Below are 26,055 nucleotides of genomic sequence, written 5' to 3'. Positions count from 1 at the left end.
TAACAATCATCAAACCAACTTCTACAGTATAATAACTATATGCCAACTGCAAGGTATCAGCAAATAAACGGAGACAGAAAGGGGTAAAATTTGTGCTACCGTTGAAAGACCCAGGACCAGGGTAAAGACAAGAAATTATTTTATTCGTCAACGCGTTTCAGAGTTAAATGCGTCTTCTTCAAGACAAATCACATACTTTACTACTATTCTGAAACGCGTTGACGAATAAAATCACTTCTTGTCTTCGCCCTTATCCTGGGTCTTTCAACGGCAGTGCGGATTATACCCCTTTTCTTTCTCCGTTTGTTTGCTAAATTCATGTGGGTCTGAGTAGCCATTCTATGCTGTTAGAGGGTCTGGGACTTTCACAACCCTATGAGGTAAGTCTCTTCTGTTTTTGTTTGGCTATTTATATTTGGGTAAGACTCTATTTTGCGATATCGTGTTTCTCCAGCATGTCCATTAACTACAGGGTATCAACACTTAATCAAATCGGAAGCAAAATCATTGACCTCAGCTCAGCAACAATTAACTACAAGCATTTTATAGCTAAAACAGAATTAGAAATTGTATTCTAACAGCTCTATTACACTATTACTAGTCAAGAATATTGACGCGTTCCTACATTTTAGGATCTATGAATATATGTAATCTTTTACAGACATATCTGCTATTACAGTCATGGCCAAAAGTTTTGAGAATGACACCAAAATTATATTTTCACATGATCTGTTGCCCTCTGGTTTTTAATTGTGTTTGGCTGATGTTTACATCACATACAGAAATATACCGTATTTTTCGGACCATAAGACGCACTTTTTTCCCCCCAAATGTTGGGGGAAAGTTGGGGGTGCGTCTTATGGTCTGACTGTGGCTGTGGGGAATGAGGGTGCTGCGGTGGAGCAGGTCATCGGGGGCACGAGCAGACTACTATAGCAGCCTGCCGTGACCACGTGTGCCCGCTCATTACATATGCACGCCCATCCTCCCGCCCATTTCTCAACGCAGAAGCCAGCGCTGACAGGTGGGCGGGAGGACGAGCGGGGACGCGCGCATAGTAAAGAGCCGGTCCACATGATCACCCCTGGCAATTACAGCCTGGAGTGATCATGTGCGGCTGTATTCACTGCCCCCCGCACATCATTATCAGCGCGGGGTGCAGTGAATCAGTACACTCACCCGTCCCCGTGTGTGGAGCCGTTCCCCCGCAGCACGCGATGTCTTCCTGTCTGTGCCGGTCAGCTGATCTGTGCTTATCAGCTGATCGGCACAGACAGGAAGACATCGCGTGCTGCAGGGGAACGGCTCCAGTCCACACACGCAGGTCAGCGGCGCAGAGAGGAAGATGATCGCTGCTGGAGGGAGTGAGGAAAAGGTGAGTATAAACGTTTGTTTTTTTTTCTCTGTGCTATAGGATACAGGCCATATACCAGGATGGTATATGAGCACGATGGGGGCATATAGCAGGATGGGAGTATATGAGCAGGAGGGATGGGGGCTATATGAACAGGATGGGGGTATATGAACAAGATGGGGGTATATGAACAGGATGGGGGTATATGAACAGGATGGGGGTATATGAACAGGATGGGGGTATATGAACAGGATGGGGGAATATGAGCAGGATGCTGGTATATAAGCAGGATGGGGGTTTATAGCAGGATCATATACAAGGCAGGAGGATCATTACCAGGATGGGGTACCTTAGTAGAGAATTTGGGGACATTACCCCCATAACAGTGTCAGCAGCAGATCCTCACCCCATAACAGTGTGTCATGACCACATTGTTTTGCTTAAAGTTTTATTTTCCTATTTTCCTCCTCTAAAACCAGGGTGCGTCTTATAGTCCGGTGCGTCTTATAGTCCGAAAAATACGGTAATTGCAATCATATTATGAGTACCAAAAGGTTATATTGACAGTTAGAATGAGTTAATGCAGCAAGTCAATATTTGCAGTGTTGACCCTTCTTCTTCAGGACCTCTGCGATTCTCCCTGGCATGCTCTCAATCAACTTCTGGATCAAATCCTGACTGATAGCTGTCCATTCTTGCATAAGCAATGCTTGCATTTTGCCAGAATTTGTTGGTTTTTGTTTGTCAACCCGTATTTTTTTTCTTAGCCAATATTGACTTTGCAAGTAATTGCTGTTAAGCTGATTACTCTTTATGACATTCTGGAGGATATGCAAATTGCCATTAGAAAAACTTAAGCAGTAGACTTTGTAAAAATTAATATTTGTAGCATTCTCAAAACTTTTGTCCATGACTGTACAAACATCAAAAATATAGATGTACCAAAATTTACCTCAAAAGTAATCTGCCAGCAGTTTTTTTTCTATGTAAGGCCCCCTTCACACGTCCGTGCTAAAAATGCCCATTTTTCATGGTCCGTGGTGTGGATGCGTATGTGTGTACAGTGTGTGTGGTCAGCGTGTGCTGTCAGTGTGCTCTCCGTGTGCTATCTGTGATAACATATGAACAGTAGAAACTTCTATACTCACCTGTCCCCCTTGCTGCTGTCTCCGGCGCTGCTGCCGCTTCTGGGTCTGCGGTGCAGTGAGTATGCGATGAACATAATGAGCAGCTCCAGAAGCAAGTGACAGCAGCGCCGAAGAAAGCAGGGCTGGAGACAGGTGAGTATAGAAAATCAGTTTATTTCAAAGACACTTGTTTTCAACCGGTATGTGTCAGACTGATGTCACACGGATGCCATCAGTGTAAGGTCCATGTCACACCTGTGCTGCCAGATGTAAAACGGCCACGCGTGTGCTCCACATGGACAGACGTCTGTGAGAAAACAGGGATGTGTGCACAGACCCATTAATTTTAATGGGTCTGCATATGTTCGTGTTTCCGGAACATATGAAAACAGACGTCATACGAACCGAAATCACTGATGTGAGAAGGGGGCCTAATCTGAAGACAGCATGATGATAGAGTTGTTTTCGCTTCAGAAGATTATAATTGATGGACTAGGTCAGCTAAAGGTCAGCTAGTCTGGCACGCCCCCCTATATGATTAGCAGCTCATTGACTAGAAATGTACATAGAGAGCCTGGTGTCGGCGGCTTAGCTTTCTCAGCTCTGCTGCATTGGTAGATCTAAAAACTCTCATTGTGTCAGAGCCAGTGCACACAATAATATAAGTGATATAACATTGGATTTGCACAAATCTGTTGACATTGCCTTTAATGAAAACAATAAAACTTGGATATTAACGGCATAAAAAACAGTGTTATTTGACATCAGTCAATGACTTCTGCAATGGTACCTAAGTCCTCCTAGTTGAAATAGCCTTATCTTAAAAGTTATCAGCATGGTGCATTATTTGTCAAGTAAAATTTTGCTGTAGATGTGGTTGGACTAAAGCGGGCTTTACACGCTGCAATATCGGTAGCGATATCGCTAGCGAGCGTACCCGCCCCGTCGGTTATGCGTCATGGGCAAATCGCTGCCCGTGGCGCACAATATCGTTCGTCCCCATCACACATACTTACCTACCTAGCGACGTCGCTGTGGCCAGCGAACCGCCTCCTTTCTAAGGGGGCGGTTTGTTCGGCGTCACAGCGGCGTCACTAAGCGGCCGCCAAATAAAAGCAGAGGGGCGGAGATGAGCGGGCCGAACATCCCGCCCACCTCCTTCCTTCCTCATTGTGGCCGGCCGCAGGTACGGTGATGTTCCTCGTTCCTGCGGTGTCACACATAGCGATGTGTGCTGCCGCAGGAACGACGAACAACCTGCGTCCTGCAACAGCAATGATATTCGGGAAAGGAATGACGCGTCAACGATCAACGATTAGGTAAAGGCCGCTTTACACGCGGCGATTTATCGTACGATCACATGTGCGATCACACCCGCCCTCATCGTTTGTGCAACACGGGCAATTTGTTGCCCGTGTCGCAAAAAGTCAGTAACCCCCATCACACGCACTTACCTTCCAAACGACATCGCTGTGGGCAGCGAACATCCTCTTCCTGAAGGGGGAGGGACGATCGGCGTCACAGCGACGTCACACAGCGGCCGCCCAATAGCAGCGGAGGGGCGGAGATGAGCGGGACGTAACATCCCGCCCACCTCCTTCCTTCCACATTGCCGGCGGGACGCAGGTAAGCTGCAGTTCATCGTTCCCGGGGTGTCACACGGAGCGACGTGTGCTGCCTCGGGAACAATGAACAACCGGCACGCAGAAGGACACAGAAGGATATTTGAAAATGAGCGACGTGTCATCGAGCAACGATAAGGTGAATATTTTTGCACAATCACAGTCGCTCGTAGCTGTCACACACTACGATATGTCAAACGATGTGCGTCACTAACGACGTGACCCCGACGACATATCGTTTGATATATTGTAGCGTGTAATGGGTCCTTAAGTAATTTTGATAGTTAACGGTTGTTCGTGCGTTTCACACGCAACGACGGTCGCTAACGAGGCTGGATGTGCGTCACGAATTTCGTGATCCCCAACGACATCTCGTTAGCGATGTTGTTGCGTGTAAAGTGGCCTTAAGACACATGTCGATCATGTTACAACATGTAATACTACACCCAAAACACCCAATACAGCAGATGGAAATTGAACCATGTTAAGGGTGGGATTTCCGTCCAACCACATTTATGATAATTAGAACAAATCACCAGATCTTCCTCCCATCAATGATACAGTGCACCTGAGGCTACATTGACTCCTGTGTGAAACGTTAATCTGGCCTAAAGGCCCCGTTACACGCAATGACGTAAAATCTATACCTAATGATATATCGCCGGGGTCACGGATTCCGTGACGCACATCCGGCATCGTTAGCGACGTCGTTGTGTGTGACAGCAAGGAGCGACCGTTAACGATGGAAAATACTCACCAAATCGTCCATCGTTAACACGTTGTTCCTTTTAAAAAAATCGTTGATTGTTGAGCATGCAGGTTGTTCGTCGTTCCCGAGGCAGCACACATCACTACCTGTGACACCTCGGGAACGATGAACTACAGCTTACCTGCGGCCGCCGGCAATGAGGAAGGAAGGAGGAGGGTGGGATGTTACGTCACGCTCATCTCTGCCCCTCCGCTTAGTGACGCCGCTGTGACGCCGCATGAACCGCCCCCTTGGAAAGGAAGCGGTTCGCCGGCCACAGCAACGTAGCTAGGCAGCTAAGTACGTTTGATGGCTCTTAACGATGTTGTGCGCCACGGGCAGCGATTTGCCCGTGACGCACAAACGACGAGACGGGTACGCTCGCAAGCAATATCGCTAGCGATATCGCTGCATGTAACGGGGCCTTAAAGCGGCAAAGTCCATGTACCACTCCACTATTCCTGCTGCTTGGTACAGCCCTACTTCAGCTGCAAACTTGAAAGAAATATTGTAGACTCCAAGGCACTGAAACACCTGTTGATTATCCAAAAACCTTTATTGATCCCAGTGTACACTGAAAACAGTGCAAAATAAAACATTTCAGCCAACACACCATTTTTACTGGCTTGACAAAGGCCCTGTGCTGGCTGAAACGTTGTATTTTGCACTTTTTCATTGTATGCTGGGATCAATAAAGTTTTTTTGAATAATCAACAGGAGTTTCGGTGCCTTGGAAATTACACCATTTTCTTACATTAATCTGGACTGTTACATTTTATGGACAGAGAAGCGGATTTTCTGTCTACAACCGGTCCATTGTATAATTGATGCAACCGGAAAGAGTGGAACCTCACTTATTCTCATTGGGTCCCGAAATAAAAAGTTCTGCATGGTGCACTTTTTCTTCTTTGTCTGCAAAAGTAACTGAATAATAACAAGAAAAACTGGAATCAGCTCACCCATGTAGTGCATGGAAAAGACTCCAGCAAGTAAATATAGAAATAAAACAGCACTTGTCCTGGAAAAAATCCCAAAACTTTTATTCAACGGATAAAATGCATCCAAAAATACTTCCAAGGTACAGAGCATAGACTAGGAGCAAGGAAACATGTTTTTTACCTTCGTGGTCAGAAACATGTTGCCTTACTCCTAGCCTATGCTCTGTCTGAACGTAGCTTTACCTTTTTACCATCCAAATTATTTTATGTGATTATTGCAGGATACGTTTAGTCAGTGGTACATTTGTTTCATGCGAATATGACATTTACACAGTAAAGTACTAGAATGAACGCCAATAATATAAATCAGAAATGTTCCATATTTTTGGACTATAAGAGGGAGTTTTTATCCCAAACATTTTGAAGGAAGGTGGGGGTGTGTCTTATAGTCCAAATGTACCTGGTTATGGCTGTACAGGGGGGGATAGCAGAGGAATGGTTCACAAGAGGCAGGAGCCAATGCTGGGGCTAACAGTGTGCCTGCTAATAAAAAAATGTATATTCATTGCTCCCCACGCCCATAATCTCGCACTCCTCTTGGTACTGAAGTCAGCGCCAAGAGGTGGGCAGGATTATGGGCCTGGAGAACAGTGAATATTCATTCTCTTTAATAGCGGCAAATATGATCTCTGCGCTTCATCAGTACTGTGGTTCCTCTATGGTCCGCAGTCAGATGAAGGCTGGTAACAACGCCCAGTATCTCCTTACTATTGTTAAGGAGATTATAGATTCAATTAATACAATTGTATATGGGGCTGACCTGACATTACATTTGATTGTTGTACGGATGGTGGGTCTGGCATTGCAGTCATGTACTGACGTTGGTTCTGGCAATGCTTTCATGAACCCCCGGTGGTTCTGGAGCTGTATTCTTGCACTGACAGTGGTTCTGGCACTCTATTCATGCACTAATGGTGGATCTAATGCTACATTTATATTCTGACAATGATTCAGGTGCTACATGAATGTACTGATGTCGGTTCTGAAAACGCACTCATGTGCTGATGGTGGTTCTGATCTTGTATACATGTAGCAATCCATAACGTACTTCATGACTATGTTAAAACTTAAAGAATCCTCGAAAATTTGAGATTTAAGATTATGGGGAGGATTTGGCAAGTTTCTGCAACAAAAACTCAGTTTAAGTTAGCGTGTGTTCACACTGATATTTCTGGAGCAGAAACTGAGCATAAATTGTCCAAATCATTTTCAAATACTCAAAACTTGGTTCTGGTGATGTATTATTGTACTGATGGTGGTTTTGGTGATGTATTCATGTAGATACCCCTTTAAATTTTCTGTGGCCCTTGGGCTTGATTCAGTATGGCAATGTGGCCCTTGGACCAAAATATATTGTGCATCCCTGCCCTATAACAACGTCACTATCCATCAATACAGTATCTCTGGGATATCTCTGTATCTTTCTTTCTTCTATATCTATTTCATGTCTCATTTACCCTCCGACACCTACACAGCATGCATAAGTTGTTCAGTCCTATAAGCCCCTTTGCACATTTCTTTTCAGTTTTGTACTTCAGTTCACAGACCAGACATGTCCGCATTGCTCACTGTGACCTCATTGGCAGAAGATTGTCCGATGTCCTCTGATAAACTATAAAACATCCCTGGCAGTGTTCCACATTAATCCAATGCAAATCCCCTGTGGCTAGGTTATCCATCACATTATAAAGAATCCTCCTGCTATATAACCGGTGGTCGTGATCATGTTTATTTTAAACTGTAAATCCAGCAATGAAAATCATTTTAATCCAGCTCATGCTGCAAAGTAAAACTGTAGGAAGCCTTGCCAATGCATGCTTTAATGACTTACATAATGTCGAGAGCAATTTGGGTGAAAAAAAATTCTAGACTCTCATCTCCATGTGAGATTGTTTTGTAGATGACAACAGGAAAATTGAGTAAAGCGGTCTCCCACGGAGCGCATGCAAGGACCCCCGTGTTCCAAAAGCTATGAAAGAATCTCACGTGAAGACTGGCCTCCTGATAATATGTTCTGCATGCACTTCTTCATATAATATCAACTCCATACTTCCTACAACGTTAAGAAACTGAAAAAAGATAGTGCTTAGAGATATTTGAAACTTTAGAAAATGAAATTTGCCAGCTCCTGACAATTTTTCACAATAATTTGATTCTGCAATTGCCCCCAAAAAGATTTGTGTGACACTCAATTCTCCTGGACTATATCCAACCCCTTTCAATCTCTTTAATGCAAACACAGCCTTAATAATGCCAAAGTGACCTCACCATAAAAACTGATGGTAACTGGTGGTAACTAATGATGGGCGAGCACTAAAATGCTCAATTGCTCATTACTCAAGTCCTAGTCTTGGATGGGCTTCACTCAAGTAACGAGTTTGAGGGTACGTGCACACGATCAGGACCTGCTGCATCCTGGACGCGGCGGGTCAAGACCTGCGGGTCTGCAAGTCTCCTGTGCAGGAGACCACAGCTGCCCGTGCCCACAATTTGGGTTCGGGGAGCTGCGGTCTCCTCGCTGTGTTCTCCCTATGGAGGATGCTTGTGACTCTGCAGCAGACAACTGACAACCTTGCGGCTCGGAAAGCCGCACCACACGTTAGTGTTTGCTGTGGGCCGCACACGCACAGTGGGCATGGGATTTCTAAAACTCCCATCCACTATGCTTGTACTGTACATCGCAGCATTTTGGATGCAGCTGAAGCATGCTGCATTTAAAATACTGTGAACGCTGATCGTGGGCACACAGCCTGATGGATAGTCAATGATTGGGCAGTTCGGCTCTACACCCACATACAGCCGGCCATGCATATAGCATTTCTAGGGATGGAGGGTGAGTTGTTTTTTTTTGTTTTGTTTTGTTTTTGCACACAATACATCGGAAAACATTGTTTTGACCCCCAGTGAGAGCCATTCGGAGACTGCAAATGGCTCTCATTGGTGTGCCGAATCGCACTATTCAGTGAAGCCAGTATATGCTTTGTGTTCGCTATTTCACAAACAACACATCCGAGCACCTGCGATACTCGGCTGAGCGCTACGAGTACCCGACCATCCCAATGCTTGATTGAGTACCAAGCAGTACCAAGCACGCTTGCCCAGCATTAGTGGTAACCAATAGCCCATTGGTACATAGTACACTTTTTTCAGTAAAAAAATGGTCCAAAAATGAATTTTCTTCATTATTTGTGATCAGGCAGACTGTTAACAGTAGAATACCATCTCACACTGATGGTACTGACAACAGTGGTAACATCATCCTGCTGTGACTGAGACAAGTGATGTGCCATATATTCCATAATGTTCTCCATTTTCTCCCTCCAATACGCTTTTCAGAGGCAAAAATGGCCAATTGTGGCCCACGTTTCTTATTACTACAGCCTGGATGGCAGGTGCCAGTGGTGTAGGTGGTGTTTACGCTGCTGCTAGCTGCTCCCACATTCTTAAAATTTGCCATTTTATTGTTTACCATATTTTTTGTAAAACACTGTAATTAACCTTTGACAATATATTCAACCACAATTATTCAACCCTTGTCAAAAAGGCAAATAAGAAATGCTAGGTAAGTAGATACATAGACAGAAAGCAAAATGTGGCAGCAGGCTGCAGTATAGGTGAGGTGTATATGTCAATTTGGACTAGGTCTACATTTCGTTTTCCATGTTTTCAACAATATTCAACCCTCTTCTCAAAAATAACAAAGTAAAAACAACTGCTAAGCTGGAGCCACATTAGCGAATGGCATCTGATGCGAGAGCATTGGAAGCGATATGTCAATGACATTCGGCTCAGGCTCTGCTGCGAGTGTGAGCCAAGTGTCATGGAAGTGTGATCCGATTCTGCGATTGGATCACAGCTGCAGGGGAGAGGGAGGGATTAATCTCTCCATCTCCTCCATTACCAACATGTGCATATATCGCACTGCACTTGGATGTTATTTGAGTGGAGTCCAATGTTTCACTCGCACCCATAGACTTGTATGGGTGTGAGTGATCTGAGACTCACAGACAATCAAAGCATGTTGTGATTTTTTTCCTCAGTCCAATTAGGGTTGAGGAAAAATTTGCAGATCTGAGCTGCAGCATTGTCTTCCAAGGGGCGGAGTGCAATGCGAGATTTTTGTCGCATTGTATTCATGCGAGTCATACGCCTGATTGACTCTACCATTAAGGTTTGTGCGCACGTTGCATTTTTTCTACACCGTGTGCAGAATTATTAGTCAAGCTGTATTTTAGAGGACTTTTTTATTATTGATCAACAACTATGTTCTCAATCAACCCAAAAGACTCATAAATATCAAAGCTTAATATTTTTGGAAGTTGGAATGCTTTTTTTTTAGATTTGGCTATCTTAGGAGGATATCTGTTTGTGCAGGTACCTATTACTGTGCAGAATTATTAGGAAACTTAGTAAAACCAAATATATTTCCATCTCACGTGTTTATTCTCACCAGGTGAACTAATATTACTGCACAAAATTTAGAAATAAATATTTCTGACATGCAAAAACAAAACCCCAAAAAATTAGTGACCAATATAGGCACCTTTCTTTATGATGACACTCAACAGCCTACCATCCATAGATTCTGTCAGTTGCTTGATCTGTTTACAATCAACATTGCGTGCAGCAGCCACCACAGCCTCCCAGACACTGTTCCGAGAGGTGTACTGTTTTCCCTCCCTGTAGATCTCACATTTTATGAGGGACCATAGGTTCTCTATGGGGTTCAGATCAGGTGAACAAGAGGGCCATGTCATTATTTTTTCATCTTTTAGACCTTTACTGGCCAGCCACGCTGTGGAGTAGTTAGATGCATGTGATGGAGCATTGTCATCCATGAAAATCATGTTTTTATTGACTGATACCGACTTCTTCCTGTACCACTGCTTGAAGAAGTTGTCTTCCAGAAACTGGCAGTGGGTCCGTGAGTTGAGCTTCACTCCATCTTCAACCTGAAAAGGTCCCACAAGTTCATCTTTGAGGATACCAGCCCATAACAGAACCCCACCTCCACCTTGCTGGCGTCGGAGTCGGAGTGGAACTCTCTGTCCTTCACTAATCCAGCCTCTGGCCCATCCATCTGGCCCATCAAGAGTCACTCTCATTTCATCAGTCTATAAAACCTTCAATAAATCAGCCTTAAGATATTTCTTGGCCCAGTCTTGACGTTTTATCTTAAGTTTCTTGTTCAAAGGTGGTCATTTTTCAGCCTTCCTTACCTTGGCCATGTCCCTGAGTCTGGCACCTTGTGCTTTTTGATACTCCAGTAATGTTGCAGCTCTGAAATATGACCAAACTGGTGGCAAATGGCATCTTGGCAGCTTCACGCTTGACTTTCCTTAAATCATGGACAGTTGTTTTGTGCCTTTTTTGCCCAAAACGCTTCTTGCGACCCTGTTGGCTATTTGCCATGAAACGCTTGATTGTTTTGTGATCACGCTTCAAAGGTTTGGCAATTTCAAGACTGCTGCATCCCTCTGCAAGACATCTCACAATTTTAAACTTTTTAGAGCCCGTCAAATCTCTCTTCTGACCCATTTTGCCTAAGGAAAGGAAGTTGCCTAATAATTAAGCACACCTTATATAGGGTATTGATGTCATTACACCACACCCCTCCTCATTACAGAGATGCACATTACCTGATTTACTTAATTGGTAGTTGGCTCTCAAGCCTATACAGCTTGGAGTAGGACATGTATAAAAATTATCATGTGATCAAAATACTCATTTGCCTAATAATTCTGCACACGGTGTAGCGTTTCTGCAGCGTTTTAAGCTGCAGCATCTCATTGTCAAAATGCATGAGCTTTGCATTCCAAGCAAAGTCTATGCGAATTATGCAAAATTTGTGAGTACGATGCTTTTTTAAACGCAGCATTTTGAGTGTCAAAAATTTGACAAAATCTCTGCTTTTAAAAATGCAGCATGTCACTTCTTCAGTGTGTTTTGGTAGCATTTATCAACCATTGAAATCAATGAGATGTTTGAAAACGCAGCCAAAATAATAAGCATTGCGTTTTCCCTGCATTTACAGTTAGGTCCAGAAATATTTGGACAGTGACACAAGTTTTGTTATTTTAGCTGTTTACAAAAACATGTTCAGAAATACAATTATATATTTAATATGGGCTGAAAGTGCACACTCCCAGCTGCAATATGAGAGTTTTCACATCCAAATCGGAGAAAGGGTTTAGGAATCATAGCTCTGTAATGCATAGCCTCCTCTTTTTCAAGGGACCAAAAGTAATTGGACAAGGGACTCTAAGGGCTGCAATTAATTCTGAAGGCGTCTCCCTCGTTAACCTGTAATCAATGAAGTAGTTAAAAGGTCTGGGGTTGATTACAGGTGTGTGGTTTTGCATTTGGAAGCTGTTGCTGTGACCAGACAACATGCGGTCTAAGGAACTCTCAATTGAGGTGAAGCAGAACATCCTGAGGCTGAAAAAAAAGAAAAAATCCATCAGAGAGATAGCAGACATGCTTGGAGTAGCAAAATCAACAGTCGGGTACATTCTGAGAAAAAAGGAATTGACTGGTGAGCTTGGGAACTCAAAAAGGCCTGGGCGTCCACGGATGACAACAGTGGTGGATGATCGCCGCATACTTTCTTTGGTGAAGAAGAACCCGTTCACAACATCAACTGAAGTCCAGAACACTCTCAGTGAAGTAGGTGTATCTGTCTCTAAGTCAACAGTAAAGAGAAGACTCCATGAAAGTAAATACAAAGGGTTCACATCTAGATGCAAACCATTCATCAATTCCAAAAATAGACAGGCCAGAGTTAAATTTGCTGAAAAACACCTCATGAAGCCAGCTCAGTTCTGGAAAAGTATTTTATGGACAGATGAGACAAAGATCAACCTGAACCAGAATGATGGGAAGAAAAAAGTTTGGAGAAGAAAGGGAACGGCACATGATCCAAGGCACACCACATCCTCTGTAAAACATGGTGGAGGCAACGTGATGGCATGGGCATGCATGGCTTTCAATGGCACTGGGTCACTTGTGTTTATTGATGACATAACAGCAGACAAGAGTAGCCGGATGAATTCTGAAGTGTACCGGGATATACTTTCAGCCCAGATTCAGCCAAATGCCGCAAAGTTGATCGGACGGCGCTTCATAGTACAGATGGACAATGACCCCAAGCATACAGCCAAAGCTACCCAGGAGTTCATGAGTGCAAAAAAGTGGAACATTCTGCAATGGCCAAGTCAATCACCAGATCTTAACCCAATTGAGCATGCATTTCACTTGCTCAAATCCAGACTTAAGACGGAAAGACCCACAAACAAGCAAGACCTGAAGGCTGCGGCTGTAAAGGCCTGGCAAAGCATTAAGAAGGAGGAAACCCAGCGTTTGGTGATGTCCATGGGTTCCAGACTTAAGGCAGTGATTGCCTCCAAAGGATTCGCAACAAAATATTGAAAATAAAAATATTTTGTTTGGGTTTGGTTTATTTGTCCAATTACTTTTGACCTCCTAAAATGTGGAGTGTTTGTAAAGAAATGTGTACAATTCCTACAATTTCTATCAGATATTTTTGTTCAAACCTTCAAATTAAACGTTACAATCTGCACTTGAATTCTGTTGTAGAGGTTTCATTTCAAATCCAATGTGGTGGCATGCAGAGCCCAACTCGCGAAAATTGTGTCACTGTCCAAATATTTCTGGACCTAACTGTATGTTGAAATCTCCATGATTTTTTTTCCATCAAAAAAGCATGTGTTTTGGCCTGGAAGTGAGGTCAAGAGATTTACTGTTGACCTCACATCCAGCCCTAAATAAAATGAGAGTTGTACTATATTTAATATTACGGTAATTTAAATTAATTAATATTATTATTTAATATACTTTTAGAATCAGGAAATGTCAACAGTAGGATTATTTTTTCTCATGGTGTTTTATTGAATAAACTTTATTTTCCATTGACAAAGTTTTGTAAACGCATCAAAATTTAAGCATTGAAAATGCATTGGAAAAGTGCTTAAAACGCACAAAAAACGCACGGAAAACGCGCTTAAAATGCATGCGTTTTTTTGACAAAAGCAAAAATGTCAAAATCAGAAACTGCCAGAGGATGCATTTATTTCTGCAATGGACAGGACGCAGTGTGCGCACGAGCCCTTAGGTAGATACATGACCAAAAGGCCAGCACCTGCAACAGAAAGCTGTATTGATGTGGCATGTAAATATGTAAAATTTGACTAGTAAAACAGATGTGCAAAAAAAATGTTGTGACATCCACACTGAGGCAGACCGTTTTAGTTAAAGGTCTGAAATTTTGGGAATTATCTTTTGTACTTAGAAAAAAAAAGATTCCTCATCTTCACAAAATAAATTGCACAAGAAAGGCAAAAACTTAGTGCAGTCACTTATGACAAGCAAATACATTGTCTGACACTGATTTCAGATTAGTTTTGTCTGTAATGTATTTATAATTCAAATGCAGCAGGACATATGCTAGATCAGGGGTCTCAAACACAAGACCCCCTTGATGATCACGGCCGATGCAGGGGCTGCCGCAGTCAATGCTTTATTTCAGATAACTGACAAGACAAGCTCTGTGCACAGCTATTCCCATGGCAGCCGCCGGCCAATCAGAGGCCAGCAACTGACATCATACACATCATCATCAGGTCATACAATCAGACCTTCATTTCCTGGCAGAAAACCGTGGGGTTTTTTGCCAGGAGATGCAGATTTGGTGCTGAAGTTTATACACCAAATTCTTGCACCAAATCTGCATCTTCTGACAAAAAACTAATATGATATTGATGCGTTTTTTGCAGACTTGCTGCAGGAATTTGTTGTACAAATTTCAGCACCAAAACTGCAGTTCCTGGCAAAACAAATTGTATTAAAACCGAATGACGTTTTGAAGCGCTTTTTTTGCCAGGAGATGCAGATTTGGTGCAGGAATTTGGTGTATAAATTTCAGCACCAAATCTGCACCTCTTGCCCCAAAAAAAGTGGTTTTCTGAGATTTCTACACTAGATATCTGCACAAAATTTGAATCTTCTGGAACAAAACCACACCGAAATCGCATCAAAATAGTTTTTTGTGTGTTTTTTGTCAAGAGATGCAGGTTTGGTGCTGGAATTTATACACCATATTCCTGCACCAAAACTGCATCTCCTGGGGAAAAAAACACATCAAAATAAGGTGATTTATTCTAATTTCTTTCTTGGTCTTTTTTTTTTTTTCTCTTAAATTACGGGGTGGCCAAATCTGAACAGTAACACAAAGTTCCCTGAGAACTCCGTGTTCGGGGTTAGTGCATAGACACTATGTACTGTATCCGAAATGGATCCCAAACTTTACAATTCGGGTTCACCTATCACTATTCCTGACCTGTTATCAGTCCTACATAATCATAATTCTCCAATTTCCACCTTCAGCATTTTCAAGAGCAGATCTTCTAATCATTGCAATCTGATTGTTCAAAGGTCTTGTTATTTCTATATGAAAATACATCATCCAGTGCACAAGTGAAGAAATTAGTAAAGAGAATTAGAATAAGAGCTGATCTGTAGTTCTCAGCAGTGTCCGCTGCACACTGAAATTAGCTGCGCTATTTAGTATTTACGTCTAGCTGCCAACTGAGCTAATAACTGATTTGTGGGTGTACTGAATGTTGATCCCCCACCAATCTGATACTAATGACTTAAAAGGAACTTGTCAGGTCCAATATGCACCCAGAACCACGAGCAGTTCTAGGTGCATATTGCTAATCCCTGCCTAACTGTCCCTGTATACACTAGCATAGATAAAGAGATCTTTACAAAAAGTATTTCTAAAGATATTATATTGTATGCTAATGAGCGAGGGGCCTACTAACATGCTAATGGGACCGACTAGCTATGGGAACTAACTCCCAGGGGACTAGTCCCCAAGCTCATTAGCATACGATAAAAGCTCTTTAGAAATACTTTTTCTATAGATCCCTTTATCTATGCTAGTGTATACAGGGACCATTAGGCAGGGATTAGCAATATGCACCCAGAACTGCTCGTGGTTCTGGGTGCATATTGGACCTTACAGGTTCTCTTTAAGGATTGGAAGGAGAATGACATCAGCATTTCCACAACAGATGATTTTATAGACACCATATTCATCTGTTAAGTCTTGTACATTATATAGAAACAACAACTTTCTGTTATGAAAAATTGTTAAGTTAACAGCAAGCAGTGATATTATTCTTAAATACATTTATTGAGATTGGAAAATGGGATAAAAACCTACTGGTCTCAAAACCTGCTAAATGTCTTCTTTCTTACTGCAGGGTGTATGTAACATACACCTTTCCACCAAGTAAACATGCCATCTGCTATGTGCTTACTGAGAAGCAATGAATACGTAGCTTGTGCTGAAGGCAAATTCTGTCTGTTAGATACATGTCAGCGGAGTGAGAGCCATACCCTACCTCCAGACATTCACGAGAGGAGCCACTTGCAAAAGGTCACTCAGTGTAATGTCGGCAGTTTAGATCTTGTCCAACTGGAAAATCCTTTCTTTAAGCTGCTCCCATAATTTTTAGTTAAAATAGCAAGCTGCATTTTATAACTAAAAGCATTGTAAAAAAAAATGATATTTCTGCCTAAATTAGTTGTCCACACTGGTCAATCTGTTGTTAAGCTGTGCCCACACGCAACGGCTATCCACCCCCGAAAACTGCAGCGGTTCTGAATGCAGCGTCACTATTACTTATTATTACAATATATCTTGTTTATACAATCACTTAATTCTGCAGATGAAAACACAATGTCCCTGCAAAATAGTGTGATTGGATAAATAACAGATGTAAATCACAGTGGCACAGGGCTGCTGAAGATTTCAGTTACCTTGCAGCTACAGTAAAGCTGTGTGCGGGCTCAGCTTTAGAAGGGTCAATCAATAATCTGAGCATAGATTTTCCTAGACCTAGAGTGATCTACTAAAATCTGTGGGGAAAATAGCAGCAAGTGTTCAGTTTTCCTGATGGTCCACAGAGCGGAAAAAAATAAAAAGGTTATCCACTCCTTAGGATAGGTAATCAAGGTCTGATCGACCGGGGTCCGACACCCAGCTCTCCCGCTGATCATCTGCTCTCGATGCCGGTGGCGGCAGCAGGCAGCCAGAAATGCTCAGTTCTGGAGCAATGATCTGTCTTCTGATAGCGGCCGCAGCCGGGTACTGAATATCTGCCTCCTATTGATTTGAATGGGATGTGCAGCACCCGTTCGCAGCCACCACCTGAAGACAGGGCAGCTATGGAACTGAGCATTATCGGTCACCTGCTGCCGGCAGGGGTACTGGGTATTGGATCCTGGCAAATCAGACATTGATGGCCTATCCTAAGAATAAGCCATTAACGTTAAAGTAGTAGACAACTTCTTTAATATTGGCCGAACTCAACGATATCAATGGGTTGGCAAACACGCTAATATGTGTATGGAGGATGCAGACAAATTGATTGTCAGGTGAGTTAAGGGATGCAGTACCTGTCTACGGCTGCTATCAATTGACGGTGCAGCCCTGGAACTGAGTATTTCCGGCTGCCTGCTTCCGCCACCGAGAACAGATGAACAACGTGGGTGACGGATGTAAGACCCTGGCCAATCAGACATTGATTACCTATCCTAAGGATAGGCCATCAATGTAAAAGTAGTGGACAACCTCTTTAAGTAATTTAAAGTTCTGGACAACAACTGACAAAGATCATGCTTGGTCATCCATAGTGAAAAAAATGTTATTTACTCATTCTCCACTCTGACTTATAGATGAGGGTCTTGATTAGGAAACTGCCTTTACAATCAAATAATTTCCAAACAAACTACTGGAAAATTGTTTTTTTAAAACCAATATACCCCATTAAAAGAATATCCTTATCTACAAGCCAATAAGATTGCTCAGCTGTTGATCCCAATAGGCTGCAAAATGCACAGATGAAAAAAATTCCTAAATAAGATGAGATGATTCATCAAAAAGTATTATCCTCATAGTTCTCGAAATTCCGATTATGGAGATTTTGGATCACTGAGATGAATTATTTAATTCACCTAAGAGAATATACCTATTGGATCACTGTGCTGTCTCTGGCCATTAATAACACAAAGCCTAACATTTCTGGATACTCTTCTGCATCAGTATCCAAGACTTTGGCCTCTTCTTGTGGTTTTTGTTCATACCAGAAATCACAAAGCATTGTTGGATCTGCTAAACGATTACACTGGTGTCCATCAGATCCCACTGACCTGATGTCCATTTTGTTCCACAGTTTTGGAATAGAGCTATATACCGTGTTATTCTTTGTAGCAAAACTATTTCCAAGGAGGCTCCAAGAGTGAACCTGATAGCAGTGTCCACAGAGCTGTTCTTTGCTTTATGCAAGCCAAGAATCCATTTCTTACAATTTGTTACATTTTACAGCTTGATAAACATTATCTCAGTAAAATAACAAGCACATAAAGATTATATATTAGGTTCTGTTCAAAAGTCCAGTTGTCATTAGTTTGTAAAGGACACTTCCTTGCCCATTCAAATCAATGAACCCTGAGGATTATTTTGTTTCCATATTTGTCATCACAAAACAGATCTAAAAATGAAAATAACTACTGGACATGTGAACATAGCCTAAAGGCCCAGTCACACACAACGACTTACCAGCGATCCTGAAAACGATGCGACCTGATGGGGATCACAGGTAAGTCGCTGGGAGGTCGCTGGTAAGATGTCACACAGTCAGATCTTACCAGCGATGCAGGAACAATACAGGTCGCAGTAGCGACCTGTATAACGATCTCAGCAGTCACTGTGACCCTGTCACACAGTGTCAAACACAGCGATGTGTCCTGCCCAGCAGGACATCACCTTTGAAGAAAATGACCTGGACCATTCGGCAACGACTAGAGATCTCACAGCAGGGGCCTGATCACTGGTAGATGTCACACATAACAAGATCGCTAACGGGATCGCTACTGCGTCACAGAAACCGTGACTCAGCTGCGATCTCGCTAGCGATCTCGTTATGTGTGACGGTACCTTTAGACATTGTGGATATTGCCCTGCATATGGCCTAATTATTGACTCAATCATGGTGGTCTGCGGTAGGATAAGATAAGAATATATATAACTCTGTATAACTAAAGTTCCAAGCCACTGATGGGTGGATGTATACAATCTGTAAAAGCAAAGCCAATTGTAAAGAAAATCGTTGCAGCTATAAAACATTATAGAATGCATTATCCTCCGAATAGGACATGGACTTAAGATTAAAGGAGTTGTCCCATAATTAACATATCTATAAGTTAGCTGATAAACTTATGAACACTAGGAGGGAGAGTGGGGATCCCGATGATGTCCCCTGTGTACTGTACATGAACATTGGTAAGCATATACAGCCAACTCTCCTATAGACAGTTATTAATGGAGCAATGCTCACTATTCCTTCTTCCACATGAGGGGTTTTGGGCTTCATGATCATGAGGGTCAAAGCAGCCGTCCTGCCAGAAATCATATATTTATCTATTCTATGGGTATGTGATCTATTTTACTTATGGGACAATTCTTCTTTTCCCAGTCACTAAAGCTCCCACATTAACTTAAAAAGTTTGTCCACTACTTATACATTGATGGCCTATCCTTTGGGTACGTCATCAATGTCTGATTGGCCAGGGTCTGACCTGCAATTTAGTTGTTATCAGTGCCGCCGCCAACAGCTGGTGGGTAGAAATGTTCAGTTCTGGAGATGCTTTGTCTTCTGATAGCGGCTGTGTCTAGGTACTGCACATCCGTCTTCTATTCATTTGAATAGGAGTTGGATGTGCAGTACCCATCTTCAGCCACCAATAGAACATGGGGTAGCTCCGGAACTGAGCATTTCTGAACACTTGCTGCTTTCAGGGGTGCCGGGTGTTGAACTCTGGCCGATGAGACATTGATGACCTATCCTAAGGATTGGCCATCAGTGTTAAAGTAGTGGACAACCTCTTTAATGTCAGCCGAACTTGACGATATCAATGGGTTGGCAAATGCTCTAATATGAGTATGGAGGATGCAGACAAATTGATTGTCAGGTGAGTTAAGGCCTGGCATGTCCAATGTTGAACTGCTGATGCTTTTGTTTTCCTGAAGATAAGTCATCATCAGACATCCCTGGTGGTGGCTCTCTCATAGAGACCACAGAAGCAGTTGGCAAACCGAGCAATCATATGTATGGGAAAGCCGTCTGAGATGGCCTCGGTCCAAACAATAGGTCGGCCAACAGCCATCTAATCTGTATGTCGGCTTTAAGTCAGCCAAATGTGCAACTAAAGCTGCTTGATTACAATTGTATCTATATTCATCCTGTTTGAATTTTTGAATTTGAAACATGCTATCCTACCTAGTTATACAAAAGAAGTACACACATGAGAATGAAGAAAACAATTGTTATCATTTCAACTTGTAAATGGTCACTACATCGCAGGTCAGCATAGGTTCTTGTTCCCCTGTAAGTGATGGGCTGGCATTCCTGGTGGCTTCACCCATATAAACAGCAAGTGATGGAAAACAATGCTGAGTTTCCTATATAGTAAGAACGATTAATGTCTTCCATTATCAAGGCTTTAAAGACTGGTTTTCCCTAATGAAATCAGTCCTACAGATTCTATATAGGGATTTCTTAACCACATGCTCAGAGATACGCCGGGTTTATTAAAATATTCATGAGCTTTACAATACCTGGGACTGGGCATTGATATTGGCTCCTTGCTTGACGAGAGTCTTGACGACTTCTACCTGCCCAGCGAGTGACGCAATGTGAAGTGCTGTGTTCCCTTTCTGAAAAAGAATGCAAAAAACTGAATGCAGCGTCACTATTACTTATTATTACAATATATCTTACTCTTTACTTTTTATTTTTCCTGCACCATTAGTGTATTGTATAGCAAGGACTAGGGGAAACGATATGCAACTGGGTAAGGAATTGGCTAAAAGATAGGAAACAAAGAGTTGTCATAAATGGTACATTCTCTAAATGGGCTATAGTCAGCAGTGGGGTGTCGCAGGGATCTGTGCTAGGACCAATTCTTTTTAATCTCTTTATTAATGACCTTGTGGATGGGATTGATAGTACAGTGTCAGTTTTTGCTGATGACACCAAACTATGGCGGATATTAAAAACTGACCTTGATAGTATAATATTACAAAACGATCTGGATAAGATGTCAGAATGGGCAGATACTTGGCAAATGATGTTCATAAATGTAAAGTAATGCACCTAGGATGGAGTAATCCTATAACTGCGTATACATTAAATGGAAGTAAACTCGGGATTACAGAACAGGAGAAGGACTTGGGTATTCTCATTACAAGTAAGCGGAGCAGCAGCACTCAATGTCAAGCAGCAGCTGCTAAAGCAAACAAGATTTTAGGGTGTATAAAAAGAGAGATTAGGTCCCATGATCCCAACATATTGTTACCCATCTATAAATCACTTGCAAGACCACATCTGGAATATGGGATCCAGTTTTGGGCTCCACATTTTAAAAAGGACATTCAGAAGTTAGAGTCAGTTAAAAGGCGGGCAACTAGACTATTACAAGGAATGGAAGGCCTCCCATATGATGACAGGTTGAAAAAGTTAGCTATGTTTAACTTAGAAAAAAGACGTCTCAGAGGAGATCTCATTTATTTGTATAAATACATGTGTGGTCAATATAAAGGACTGGCACATGACTTATTTCTTCCAAAGACAGTACTAAGGACCAGGGGGCACTCACTGCGAGTGGAAGAAAAGTGATTCCGACAGCTAAATAGGAAAGGGTTCTTTACAGTTAGAGCAGTCAGACTGTGGAATACACTTCCACAAGAGGTAGTAATGGCAGATACTATAACAGCTTTTAAAAAAGGGCTGGATGATTTCCTCAGTACACACAACATAGTTGGTTATAAATGACTTAGTGACCAAATGTAGAACTGGTGGAGGAAGGTTGAACTAGATGGACCTAGGTCTTTTTTCAACTTAACTAACTATGTAACTATGTACATAGACATGTTCAACAGTATTTCAATTATTTCTATCCAGCGCTTTCCTTTTCTTACTGTCGTCACTCTTCGTGTACGTGGTACAGATAGACAATATGGTGAAGCTTGCAAGTAGCGGTCCATTACTCTCACCCTGATGTTAGTGTATTCTATAACATAGTCTTCATACCTTAGTTGCAGAGTCCACTGAAGAGCCTCTTTCCAGCAGCTCCTGCACAAGATACAGGTGACCCTCTTTGGCAGCAAGGTGTAAAGCATTAAGTCCATTCTGTAACAGAATAAAGCATATGATTAGACAAAGGAAAAGTCATTTTTCTGGAGGAATGTGAAGCAGATTCATTCATAAGGAAAACACAATCTACTGTGCCGAGCATTGGAATATTGCATAAAACCATATCCTACTTGACATCTTTTGTCTCAGACATCACAAAAAGCTCCAAACCTCTAGAAGTTTGTAAACACAATACGCTGAGGCCATAACTACCAACATCTGAAGGTCTAGGCTTATTTAACCCCTTCATCATCTGGCGATTTTCCATTTTTTGTTTCCTCCTCCCGCTCTTCCAAGAGCCATAAGTTGTTTATTTTACCATCAATACAGCCACTGAGGGCTTGGTTTTTGAGAGACGAGTTGTACTTTTGAATGACGCCATTCATTTTGCCACATATTGTACTGAAAATCAGGGGAAAAAAAATCTGTGCGCGGTGAAATTGTAAAAAAAAAAAAAAATGCCCTTCCACCATCGTTTTTTTTTTCTATTTCAGTGGTGAAAAAAAAATCAGAAATATGTAAAAAAAAATAAAATAAAAAGAATAGCGCTTTTGTTGCCATTTTCCGACACCTGTAGAGTTCTCATTTTTCGGGATCTGGGGCTCAGTGATGGCTTATTTTTTGCATCCTGAACTGACGTTTTTAATTATACCATATTTGTGAAGATGCCATGTTTTGATCCCTTCTTATTGCATTTTATTGTAATGTTGCGGCGACCAAAAAAATCGTAATTCTGGTTTTGTTTTTTTTCTCTTTAAGCCTTTTAGCGATCAGATTAATTTATCTTAGATTTTTCCGGATCGAACATTTCTGAATGTAGCCATACCAAATATGTGTATTTTTTGTAATTGTAATATTTTTAGTGGGGCATAAGGGGGTTATTTGAAATTGCATGTTTTTTACATTTTTTCATATATTGGTATTTTAAAACTATTTTTTATTGTTTTAATAGTCCCCTTAGGGGACTTGAAGATTATATACTTCAATCACTTCTGCTGTACAGAGCGTTTAGCCAGTGTTTACAGGAACTATATGTCATGACAGTGACAGGGGTCATCAGTCATGATAACCCATCAGCATCACGTGATCACATCGGAGCCACCGATGGGGCGGGGAATGGCATGTTAACTCCAATTGTCAGAGATTGACAGCGAGATTTAATTGGTTAACAGGACATCCAAGGTCATGAAGGGGTTATGCTTTTTTAGGGAATAGTTTATCTGATGTGGTTTGTTATGTGGCTGGGTAAATTCAGTATTAACCCCTTCACCCCCGGCCACTAAAACACCCTAATGACCGGGCCATTTTTTGCAATTCTGACCAGTGTCACTTTGACAGGTTATAACTCTGGAACGCTTCAACGGATCCTGGCGATTCTGAGATTGTTTTTTCGTGACATATTGTACTTCCTGACAGTGGTAAATTTAGGCCGATATTTTTTGTGTTTATTTGTGAAAATTTAGGAAATTTTGCAAAAATTTTGAAAATTTCGCAATTTTCAAACTTTGAAAATTTATGACTATAAATCTGAGAAATATGTCACACAAAATAGTTACTAAATAACATTTCCCACATGTCTACTTTACATCAGCGCAATTTTCGAAACAACATTTTTTTTCGTTAGAAAGTTAGAAGGGGTCAAAGTTAATCAGCAATTTCTCATTTTTCCAACAAAATTTACAAAAGAATTATTTTTAGGGACCACATCACATTTGAGGTGACTTTAAGAGGCCGAGGTGACAGAAAATACCCAAAAGTGACCCCATTCTAAAATCTGCACCCCTCACTCTGCTCAAAACCACATCCAAGAAGTTTATTAACCCTTTAGGTGCTTCACAGCAACCAAAGCAATGTGGAAGGAAAAAATGAAAATTTTACTTTTTAACACAAAAATGTTACTTTAGCCATAAAATTGTAATTTTCACAAGGGAGAAAAGAGAAAGTGCACCCTACAATTTATTGTGCATTTTCTCCTGAGTACGCTGATACCCCATATGTGGTAAAAATCAATTGTTTGGGCGCACAGCAGAGTTCGAAAGGGAAGGAGTGCCATTTGAATTTCTGAACACAAAATTAGCTGCACTCATTAGCAGACGCCATGTCGGGTTTGAAGACCCCCTGAGGTGCCTAAACAATTGAGCTACCCCACAAGTGACCCCATTTTGGAAACTAGAGCCCTCAAATAATTTTTCTAGATGTTTGATGAGCACTTTGAAAGCCCTGGGGGCTTCACAGAAGTTTATAACGTTGAGCCGTGAAAAGAAAAAAAAAAAATTTACCACAAAACTGTTGCTTCAACGAGGTAGCTTTTTTTTCCCACAATGGTATCAGGAAAAAATGCACCATAAAATGTATTGTGCATTTTCTCCTGAGTACGCAGATACCCTATATATGGTGGAAATCAAATGTTTGGGCACACGGCAGGGCTCGGAAGGCAAGGAGCGCCATTTGAATTTTTGACTTGAAAATTAGCTGCACTCATTAGCGGACGCCATGTCGGGTTTGAAGACCCCCTGAGGTGCCTAAACAATGGAGCTACCCCACAAGTGACCCCATTTTGGAAACTAGAGCCATCAAATAATTTTTCTAGATGTTTGATGAGCACTTTGAACCCCTGGGGGCGTCACAGACGTTTATAACGTTGAGCCGTGAAAAGAAAAAAAAATTTTTTTACCACAAAACTGTTGCTTCAACTAGGTAGCTTTTTTTTTCACAAGGGTATCAGTAAAAAATGCACCATAAAATGTATTGTGCATTTTCTCCTGAGTACGCAGATACCTCATATGTGGTGGAAAGTAATTGTTTTTGGTGGGGCTCAGAAGGGAAAGAGCACCATTTGACAGCAAAATTGGTTGGAATCATTAGCTGACGTAATGTTGCATTTGGAGACCCCCTGAGGTGCCTAAACAATGGAGCTCCCCCACAAGTGACACCATTTTGGAAACTAGACGCCTCAAGGAGTTTATCTAGATGTTTAGCGAGCCCCAAGGGGCTCCACACAAGTTGATAATGTTGAGCCATGAATACAATTTTTTTTTTCACCACAAAACTGTTACTTGAACCACGTAGCTTTTTTTTTCACAAGGGTATCAGGAAAAAATGTACCATAAAACGTATTGTGCAATTTCTCCTGAGTACGACGATACCTCATATGTGGTGGAAAGTAATTGTTTGGGCGCATGGCAGGGCTCAGAAGAGAAAGCGCACCATTTGACAGCAAAATTGGTTGGAATCATTAGCGGACGCCATGTCATGTTTGGAGACCCCCTATGGTGCCTAAACAGTGGAGCTCCCTCACAAGTGACCCCATCCCCTCAAGGAAATTATCTAGATGTTTGGTGAGCCCCTTGCACCCCCAGGGGCTCCACAGAAGTTGATAACATTGAACCGTGAAATTTTATTTTTTTTTTACCACAAAATTTTTGCATCAACCAGGTAGCTTTTTTTTTTTTTTTTACAACGGTATCAGGAAGAACTGCACCATAAAACGTATTGTGCAATTTTTCCTGAGTACGCAGATACCTCATATGTGGTGGAAATAAATTGTTTGGGCGCATGGTGGGGCTCAGAAGAGAAGGAACCCCATTTGACTTTTCAAACGCACAGACGCGGTGCACTGATCGACCGCTGCAGGACGCACATTCGGATGAGATACAAAAAGCGTCGGGGATACGGAAAAAAAGAAAAAGTCACGCCAAAAATTGAGCAGGGATGCCGATCCGTTATGTGCATCCGTGATCAGCGCTCGGCGAGACGCACGGATGGATGCGATACAAAAAGCATCGGGGATACGGAAAAAAGTCACGCCAAAAATTGAGCAGGGATGGAGATCCGTTATCTGCATCCCTGATCAGCGCTCGGCGAGACGCACGGGTGGATGCGATACAAAAAGCATTGGGGATACGGAAAAAAGTCACGCCAAAAAT

The 26,055-nt window shown here is 42.0% G+C and overlaps 1 protein-coding gene across 50 annotated transcripts in view; it reads right to left on the bottom strand.

The window, feature by feature from the left end:
• The window catches only part of ANK2 (ankyrin 2), an 812,025-nt gene that overhangs the window by 258,497 nt on the left and 527,473 nt on the right, over positions 1 to 26,055 (bottom strand). For all 50 annotated transcript variants that reach the window (XM_075349554.1, XM_075349661.1, XM_075349525.1 and 47 more), the window contains 2 exons: positions 22,028 to 22,126; positions 20,554 to 20,652 (listed from right to left, as the gene is read on the bottom strand). In XM_075349554.1, coding sequence (XP_075205669.1) covers positions 20,554 to 20,652; positions 22,028 to 22,126 — 198 coding nt within the window. The remainder of the gene's footprint in view (positions 1 to 20,553; positions 20,653 to 22,027; positions 22,127 to 26,055) is intronic.

The sequence above is a fragment of the Anomaloglossus baeobatrachus genome, chromosome 1 (genome assembly GCF_048569485.1).
Source record: "Anomaloglossus baeobatrachus isolate aAnoBae1 chromosome 1, aAnoBae1.hap1, whole genome shotgun sequence".
Classification (NCBI taxonomy): domain Eukaryota; kingdom Metazoa; phylum Chordata; class Amphibia; order Anura; family Aromobatidae; genus Anomaloglossus; species Anomaloglossus baeobatrachus.
This window is presented reverse-complemented; position numbering and strand designations above follow the sequence as displayed.